Source organism: Protomyctophum bolini (genome assembly GCF_963924005.1).
Source record: "Protomyctophum bolini genome assembly, chromosome: 17".
Classification (NCBI taxonomy): domain Eukaryota; kingdom Metazoa; phylum Chordata; class Actinopteri; order Myctophiformes; family Myctophidae; genus Protomyctophum; species Protomyctophum bolini.
The window spans coordinates 21,476,052-21,485,700 of record NC_137878.1 but is presented as its reverse complement, the minus strand read 5'-3'; the positions used below and the strand labels follow the sequence as shown (position 1 = coordinate 21,485,700).

General features: G+C 42.9%; 1 protein-coding gene across 1 annotated transcript in view; it reads right to left on the bottom strand.

Annotated features, from left to right (window-relative positions):
- Positions 1-905: 905 nt before the first annotated feature.
- angpt2b (angiopoietin 2b) overlaps positions 906-9,649 on the bottom strand; it is a 28,329-nt gene continuing 19,585 nt past the window's right edge. The window contains exons 6-9 of the mRNA XM_080786989.1: positions 9,476-9,577; positions 6,559-6,725; positions 2,994-3,124; positions 906-2,252 (exon numbers count right to left, since the gene is read on the bottom strand). Of these exons, the coding sequence (XP_080643115.1) occupies positions 2,092-2,252; positions 2,994-3,124; positions 6,559-6,725; positions 9,476-9,577 (561 nt within the window). The 3' untranslated portion in view covers positions 906-2,091. The remainder of the gene's footprint in view (positions 2,253-2,993; positions 3,125-6,558; positions 6,726-9,475; positions 9,578-9,649) is intronic.

Genomic DNA, 9,649 nt, shown 5'->3' with positions numbered 1-9,649 from the left:
TTGTGATTGCGTCGTATATTTATACATGAGCATTTAATGGAGGTGTGAGATATGGCCAGGCAAAGTAACGGCGGTGTTATCTCTCTGAGTAGTTTTATTGTCTCAAGCAGCCCCTGCATATTCCCTAATAGAGTAGTAAATCACGGCCATATAGGAGGGAGGCCGGTTAGTGCTTTTGCAGTTCCAATGAAACCGTATACATAAAAAGCCATTTGTTTACAGAAATGACAGAAATGTGTCCGTTGTTATTTGAGTGTAAAAGTTTTACGGTTTAACCCAGTAGAGAGCAGTGGGTTTGTTTTACCCCCCCCCCCCTCTCTCTCTCTCTCTCTCTCTCTCTCTCTCTCTCTCTCTCTCTCTCTCTCTCTCTCTGAGACAGTAGGAAAGAATCATCCAACACCGGTTTCCAACACAGTTTATGTTGGCGTGAGTCATCCTTGAGCATCGCATGAGACAGCCCCTAACGAGTGGAAGCGTTTTGTCAAATATGGAATGAGTCACTATAATAATTTACAGTCACTGAAGCTTTAGCCAGCTATTTTGCATTTTATCTACATTTTCAGTGGCGGCGGCTGCACAGTAAAATGCTTATAGGTAATTTACAAGTGTGCAAGTGGAATCAAAGGGAGCGTTTCAGGCCCCTCGTATACCCTCTCTCAGAGTTAAATGAACACTAACATCTTACTTGGCAGTGTTTCCAGTGCATGGGGGGCTTCCGTGCTCTAATGAGTACCATAGGGAACATTGTTATGGGATGATTCATCAAACTGATGGTACTAGACCGCAGCTTCCATCCGACAGGTCCTGCCTTTGTTTTACCGTGTTGTGTGTGTGTGTACTGTATATAGAACTTGCATGCAGAGAGTATACTTGCTATACTTGCAGAAGTTTCCAAACACCCGGATGGTTTTATTGCTTTTCCGAACCACAAACAAACAAGCAAACAAAACAAAAATTCCCTTTTTGTGAGTGTCTGAGTTCATTGCAAATATTGCTTTTTTTTTGGAGAGTAAATAATCTTGTATAATAGACAATTGTGAAATTGCTGGAAGCACTTTTGTCAAATTGATCTCATACTACTAACTCGTTAAACTTTATTAAAGGTGCGGCTGCAAAGATTCCGGGCGGTTTTATAGAAGATTTCCTTTTCCTCCTAAAACTTTAAAAGACAGAATTGTCAATAATACGTAATGTTCATAGTTGATGCTGTAGTTTCAGTAACGGCAGCAAACTCAGATTAGTTTATAGTTCATTGTGCATGTACTGTACATAAAATAAAGTCTACAGACAGTCTATTTACATAAATCATTTTCACTGATAATAATGGAAACATATAAACATCTAGACACATGCGTAACGTTTCATCATTTACAAAGGGCCAAAATCACATACTGTAGGATACAGGTCTGTAAAAAAAAGATCTAAACAAAAATATCTATGAAAACAAATAGAAGAGTAATCATTACTGTTTTGTTACTTTAATGCATGAATGTTTACCACCTCATGACTTTTTCATGAATAATTGTTACATATTAATAACATAAACATTATTTTTCATGAATAATGTCCATACTGTAGCAAAATTATGAGCAACATTAATTCCACCCAGAATCTCATCTGAAAAATTATTCATATTACAACTTAAGTTCAAACTCTTTATGAAGCATGGGACTTTCCAACTTTCAAGAACACCCACAGTCATTTTCTCAGATGAGTATGCATTTGGCCCCAGGATATTATTAAAGCAACTTCATGAGAACACCTCCGGTAGGTGAAACCTTCCAAAGTTTGGTTCAGATTTTTCTCACAAATAGAGAGACCATAGAGTTACGCAAACTCCGTTCACTTCATGGGGCCAGTCCAATGGCGGCTCTTCTACATAGACTTCTATTGAATGGGGACAACCGGAAGTATTGAATGGGGACAACCGGAAGTTTACGGAATGCATTGCAGTCTATGGGCTTGCACGAGTACATGAACCACGTGACCGGGCTGTTTTCTGCCCCGTCAATATCGCAACTCTTCTATTAGATGGCTCTGGTTGAGACCATGCTCCACTCTGCCATGTGACATCATCAGTGTGCCAGCCTATCAAAAGCTTGCGGGACGCACCATCATAGTTGCCACGGTAGCCATCAGACTCGGTCCCTTCCAGTAATACCACTTAATGCCATTGTAGCGAACCACGTTGGTAGAGGCAGGATAGTACATGCCGTTCAAATTGGATGGCCCACATGCTTCGAACCACCATCCTGTGAAGAGTGAACACACATCAGAGAGGTCATACACACAGTGTATACTGTATACTAAAGGGGTGGGCAAGATGTAGAGGGCCACTATAGTTCCACACTCACTCCAGAAGGCCACTATAGTTCCACACTCACTCCAGAAGGCCACTATAGTTCCACACTCACTCCAGAGGGCCACTATAGTTCCACACTCACTCCAGAAGGCCACTATAGTTCCACACTCACTCCAGAAGGCCACTATAGTTCCACACTCACTCCAGAAGGCCACTATACAGTAGTTCCACACTCACTCCAGAGGGCCACTATAGTTCCACACTCACTCCAGAGGGCCACTATAGTTCCACACTCACTCCAGAGGGCCACTATAGTTCCACACTCACTCCAGAGGGCCACTATAGTTCCACACTCACTCCAGAAGGCCACTATAGTTCCACACTCACTCCAGAGGGCCACTATAGTTCCACACTCACTCCAGAGGGCCACTTACATATACTGCCGTAGCAAAAATAGCCGATCTACAAGCTCATGTTAAAAACGTGTCGCAGTGCAACACATTTTGAGCTTGTAGATCTGCTATTTTTGCTATTTGAATTGAAATCCAGTTTTTTTTTAATGCATTTAGTTATACTTATGTTAACTTTATGAACTTAAATTCAATACAATGGACATAAAACAACATCTGAAATCAATACTATGTCAGTATTCATGATGGGCCGCCAGTTGCCCATTGATGGTATACTGTACCTCCGGATGCTATCTGAGCACACTTGCAGGTGCAGCGGTCGTTGTCTCTGTCCTTGGTGCTGAACTGGGTGCCAGTATGGGTGAGGCTACTGGTGCGGCCAGCTGTCCCACTGAAGCCATCAGCATGAAGGCTGGATTTTGCAATGGGGAAAAAAGGGAGCAATTCACCAAAAAGCGTTGAATATTGGCCTCTCTATCCTCTAGTAAAACACCACACAAGCATTCCTCGTCTTCCCCTAATTAAAACCAAGCAGACTTCAAAGTTCAACTCACAATGTAAACGGCTATACCATTGTATCTATAACACAGATGCATCAGCTGGTTCAACTGGGTTACTTTCTTATAAGCAGCCCATTTATTTTATTTTATTTGCCTAACCCTGGAGCATGTGTGCCTCGGTGTTGGTTTGAAGTGCAGCGGACGAGAAGGTCAACCCTGCCTGGCTGCCTGTCCTCTGCTGTCCTGTCAACTGGTCTAGTTAATGTTGGACTCTGCCCTGAGTTATGCGACCTCTTGCTTGCCCAGGGCATGCTTGTCTGCTGACGAGCGTGTGAGGGATCACCAATCCTTCAAGTAGGGTTTGGGGAGAGCAGGGCCTCACAGCAAAGGGCAGTCTGGTTGACAGGACCGGAATCACATTGGTTAGCTCAACTAATACATTTGGGAGTAGGGCGAGGATGATGTCTTTGTTGGAAGCCTGTATCCTAGGAGTGGTCTTAACTAGACTAGACAAACTTAACTTTTTGTTTATGTAGAATGTTTGCCGAGGAGAAGTTATTTTATTATTACTTTTATAGCCAGTACTTTTCCCCTTTTTCTTACCATGCTATCATTATGCTAATATCTGAATTGCCCTACTGGTTTCTCCTGGGACTGCATGGTCTTATAGGGCTGGTATTGAAACCACATGCAATCACTTGCCACCTCTTCTCACCTGCCAGTAAGTAGCCTCACCCAAGCTGACCCTGCATGGCCAACATTTAGAAGTTGCTGGTACAAACACTGCCCCGTCGTATGGGTGCCGAGGAGACGGACTGAATGTCAGATATTGCACGCTGTGTTTGACGGGAAGGTGTGTCATTCTGCGCCGTGATTGGCTGAGCATCGCGTATAACGGGTGTGCCACAGAGGGGGGCACTGAAAGACTTCAGTGCACTGCAAGGAATGAATGCATTCGCCATGTATCCGAAGGAAGTCTGATACAATCACTTTTAGATTTTCTCCAGTTTAATCCTGAGTTTAAGTTTTGTTGTATTCAAGATCTGATTTTAGGCATGTTCAAGCCTCCAGGAAAATCCGTGTTGAGGTCCACTGTTTTTCATTGAAACGTCTTTGTCCTACTGTTCAGTTGGGATTGTGTTGTAGTCCAGCGCCTTTTAGAGCTTCAATGCCGTGAGCATCGCGTATAACGGGTGTGCCACAGAGGGGGGGTGGGGGGAGAGCGCAAACTCAAGTAGGTTTTTCCAAAGACGGGACAGAGGACAGGACACATAGGAGGCCTTATGTTTCATCAGTTTCAATTCATTCATATTTGGTCTTGAAACGGGCCTCCAGATCCCTAAGGCCGCCCCTGACAGGACATATTGCTGTACAAATACTGTGGGTGCTCTTATCCCCAAACGGGTATGGACTAGTTATTAGCAATTGGAGATTTATGGGATAAATTGGCTTGTCAGTGATAACAATGAATGCATGTAGAAATGTTTTGTCTGAAGACCACCCGGTTGCGGCGTTGTGAGAACGTCGGCTGTGACTTGATAGTCGTTTAACACCATACTGTAGGCATCCGTCCAGGAAACCCCAAACGGAACGATAGAGATCAGGCCAGCATTCGCAGCATGCTAATAAAACTAGCACAATAAAGCACATACTCAAATAGTTATGACAACACACCAGCACAGTGGTTGTTGGCTACAGGGGTTGATGACACCCATTCAGGTGCGCTGCCACCCACACTGCATATCCCGCACGGATCTATAGGGAAGCTAAAGTGCAGTTTTACATTGCTTGGATCTTATTGAACAAGATGAAGGTAAATTAAAATTAAATCAGATAAATTAACTGGGATCATGGAACAAATTAACATGTTGTTTCATAACATAATGTTATTGCATGAAACATGAGTGGAAAACAATAGCATTTCAGCACATCCAAATGAAATCTAACCACTGGCTCTCAAAGTGGAGTCTGGGGACCGCCAGGGGTCCTGGAAGGTGTTCCAGGGGGTCCCCTGCAATAATTGGAACAGTTAAACCTCTTAACCACTAATCCTATTTTGTACTTCGGCTATTTTTTGTTTAGATTTAGAATCATTTAGACTTTTTCTTTTTTAAACAAATCTGCCGTCTGCGGCACAACGTTTGTAAATGGGGTTCTGCAGCCAAATACATATCAATTTGCTGGTCCTTGACATAGAAACGTTTGAGAACCACTGATTTAAACCATCCTGCAGTATGTTTGTACTATTTTTTGAAGGCCATGGCTTCAGCTTGCACACCTAATCTTGTTAGCAATCGCAAAGTTACTGTAGAGTTTTTTTTTTTGCTTGAGTTGTCAGTTTCCTGGCACGGCCAGGCGCTGCCAACTGCTCATGTTATCCACCAGTGGACGGGGCTACCCTCTGGGATTTGCAGGGGCAGAGGTAGCCCTGGTGACGGATTGAAAAAGTGGCAGCCTGCCCTCCGCTGAGCTCATGAGTTTGAGTGACATCCTTAACAATAAGCCTAGCGGGTACTTTACTTTTGTGTGCGCCGATAAGAAAGGATAGAAGGGGGTTTTAAGTGCAGATAATGCTTTTTTAATTTGTCATGGAACTTAGAGTTTTATGCCCAAAGGGAAATCGGAGATTCATTCATTGCAATTATGTCTCTCAAGGACTTCCATGAAAATGTCTTGACTGAAGGAATGCCTCTTCTAAATGTTTCTAGACAGTATTCTGACATGTGAAAGGGTTTAATTTTAATTTGGAATGCAGGTTTTAAAATGCTTTAGGAAAATGTGGGAGAGCTGTGAAAGCTTTAAAGCCTAGTGCACACACACTGCAACAGGAAGTTAGAGACTTGAAACAATGAAGCATTATTTAATACACTATACTGTTGACCAGATAATGCATACTGTAGCTGTGCATATATGCATACATATAATATAAAGCTGCAGTCAGTGCGTTGTATGTCGTATACCCGGGATTCAAACCCGCATGTAGAGATATTCAGACAGTCTTGCTTCAGGCAGTACTTACAATGGAAAAGTAGAGAGACCACTTCAGGTCACTTCAGAGATGTGTTATATTGTATTAACATTCTCATTCAGCTTTAACCACATACTGTATATATGCATTACCCATTACATCTGGGAAAGCATCTGTGAAATTGTATTATTATTTTATACTTTGGCCATCAATGGGACACATTTTCTACTCAAATATTTGCTTCTGGTGGTCCCTGGAACAACATATTTTGAGATGGGGGGGATGGTCAGCGGCCAATAGACATTTTTCCACAAAACTGTTAGGATTTAGAAGGCATGCATATATATGTAGAATGGGTTATGCCTGCTGATATGTTACCTGTAGTTCTTGTCCTCTGCGTCTACGTGGAAGTGGTCGTAGTGCGAGTAGGCCTCATTGCCTTCTCCATCCTTGAGCTGAACGTGCAGACTGTAATCCTGGGAGCTGGTCAACTTGTGGATAATATCGTTTCCCAGCCAGTGCTCCCCAGAGGGGTCTCCGAAGCCCTTTAAATAGGTAAACAGAGTATAGAAACAAGTAGGAAAGGTCTAAAGCGTTTTGGCAGGGGTCTGCCAAGCTCATTTGGAAGTAACTAGGAATCCTTCTCAACATAAGTAGTCACGCACTGTGCAGTGTGTCCACACTCTTTTTTTGAAGTTGAAAAATCAGAACTCTATGTGCCCAAACCTTTTTTTACATGAACTGCGGTTGCATATAACACGGCAAGAATTCATTTTCACTCATTGTAGACTAGGCAAGATATAATAAGCACAGACTGAACTGTCCAAGGACATGCTAATAATAATACTATTATAGTACTGCATTTCAAAGGTGTAATTCAATGGTTTCCCTCTTTGAAAATGGGCTTTGTGGTAAAATTAAACATAATATAATGCGTGTGAAAAGAATAATGTCAAAGGGATATAATATGATAATGTTTTAGTCCAAAGGGAAGGTTAAACTATATTAACAGGTGGACGGCAGAGTAATATTAAAAGTGATCTCACAAAGGTGGAGAGAGTGTGCACAGGGTGTGATTACTTTGACAGACAGAGATCATAGTAGGAATGAATAATGCACCCGAGGGGAGAATGACAATCACATTAGATTTAATTTCTATTCAAGGAGATGGGGAAGTCACAAACTAAGTTAGTTTTCTTTGAGGTCCAAAACGTCCTGTATGAAGAACAAAGTGACCCATCCCGGCACAAGGGGACATGCCGTATGAAAGCAGATTAATATTATAAAAGAACTGAGGGAAATGTTGGCTGCTTGTCATATTTCTCGGGATTCGTGCTTGCAACCTCCTTTGCCAACACGAGAAGTCTTGGGTTTGTTTAAAAAAAAAACGCCAAATCAGCAAGTGAGGAAGATACAATCTGGTCGTTCTCAGATTTCAGTGCGAGCAGCACAATATGTTTCTGGAGCACATGGATGCATATTGCATCTAATTAATAAAGAATATACTGTCTCGACACCAATGCATCTGCATAACTCTGAAGTTACAGTAGCGTCGAGCTGCGACATTATTGTATTTGCGCCAATTAAGGACCTGATTGCATCTGGGCCCTCAGAACGATATCAATAAACATGTGGGCCCTATAGTAGCTGATTACTCCTAATCAAATGTGAATAATTGAAAGCATGCATTCAGAAGATATTGTTGATGCCATTTTGTTCAAACAGATGGGTAGATTCTCTCTGCCCCTTTCTTTTTCACTCAGCAATGTACAGGGACCAATGTTTGTTATTGCTCTTAAAGTGAAAGCAAATATACGAAAACATATTTTTATTTTTTCTCTTTTCCTTTTCTTTTTGCAGCATTCATCACTATAGGACACCAGTGGGTGGAAGACATGATAAACAATGAACAAAGATTAGGAGAATATAAAGTGTGGTCGGGTCAGTGAAGCACATCAGTACACACTTTATCTGCCATCTACAGGGGCCCCCACACTCCCACGCTCCAGCAGGGGCCAAATATTTATCATTCTCTTGTGACAATATTGTTCTTGAGAGACTTTTTTTGGGGGGGGGGGGGGGGGGTGAGCGAGCTCTCTTTTTCTTTTGGTCTCTCCTTTAGCTAGTGTCTCTCTCACTGTCACACTTTCTTTTACAGTAACTTTTTTTACTGCAACATAAGCTCACACTGCGACGCATTGTCAGCTTTTAGATCTGGAGACCACATCACACTAAGTTCAAACTTTCCTTGTTATTGTTATTGTTTAAATGGCTTTTAAGTCAAGCCATGTAAGCTATAACTATAGGCTAAGTTTGAATTTAGTATGAGGTGGTGCAACTGGCTCCTGAAAAATTGTGAAGAAGTTGTGAAGAAGAAATATCGACAAATTGTGGTAAAACTTTTATTAAAAAACGCGGACGCCAGGGTCAAAACGGTAACGGCCCAGCCCAGCATGTGGCAATGTGTTTGTTTCTAAACGGGGATTATGATTTTAATGAGGGCAAAGTGTGATGTTATATATAAAAAAAAGCATTATCTATAATGAAGACCAGAACAACAGGAAGGTTTGAAAACATATTTGTACAACATTGGCACCGATTTCTAGTCTCCTGTGGCCAACCGTATTATGTCCAGGCAGTGCTCATTGCCCACGGCTATAGTCCTTGGAACCATTTCGTAACCTCATCGACCCATTTTCCTGAGCAGAATTTAATGACGGATTAAAATAAAGTGTTATGTGAGTGATTGAAGAGTGTGTGCGCGCACGTGCATGCGTCTGTGTGTGTGTGTGTTTATGGACATGCAGGCTGTATGGGCGTGTGGTAGTAGGCTATCGAGAGGGAGCAGGTGCAATAACACGGGGGGTAGCGGAGAACAAACGGTCGGTCCAAATTAAACAGCCACAGGTCACCTGGGATCAGGGGGCTGGCCACGATCCCACGCCTCTCTGTGCCAAACCACCCCGTGGACAGAGATTGAAACCTCCTGCCCAGCGTCACTTAAGTACACAGCAGTGTAGTTCCTTCAGGTCAAGGACCCCCAAATGTATGTGTATTTGCTAGGAACCACCATGCAGTTCACAACTCATCCCATCGCAACACGTTGTGAGCCTATAGATCGTTTATTTTCAAATAGCCGATTAACTAATTTGGCCTGGGGACCCCCTGGAACCCACTCATGGACCCCCTGGGGGTTCTTTCCCAGCCACCACTTTGAGAAGCACTGACTTGCAGCGCGCGCACACACACACACCAACCTCCTGAGGTGATGCTCGGCACGTTCAGCCCAACCTACCATCTTGTAGTCCCTCCAGCCACGATGGAAATCCACCGAACCATTTCTGCGATGCTGCAGCACTGTCCAGCCCCCGCCTCTGGTCTTCATATCGCAGAACACCTGCAGATGACGTACAATTATTATTAATTGTGCTGCACTTCAATCCCGTGAATTGAGTTTGTAACTGAAACC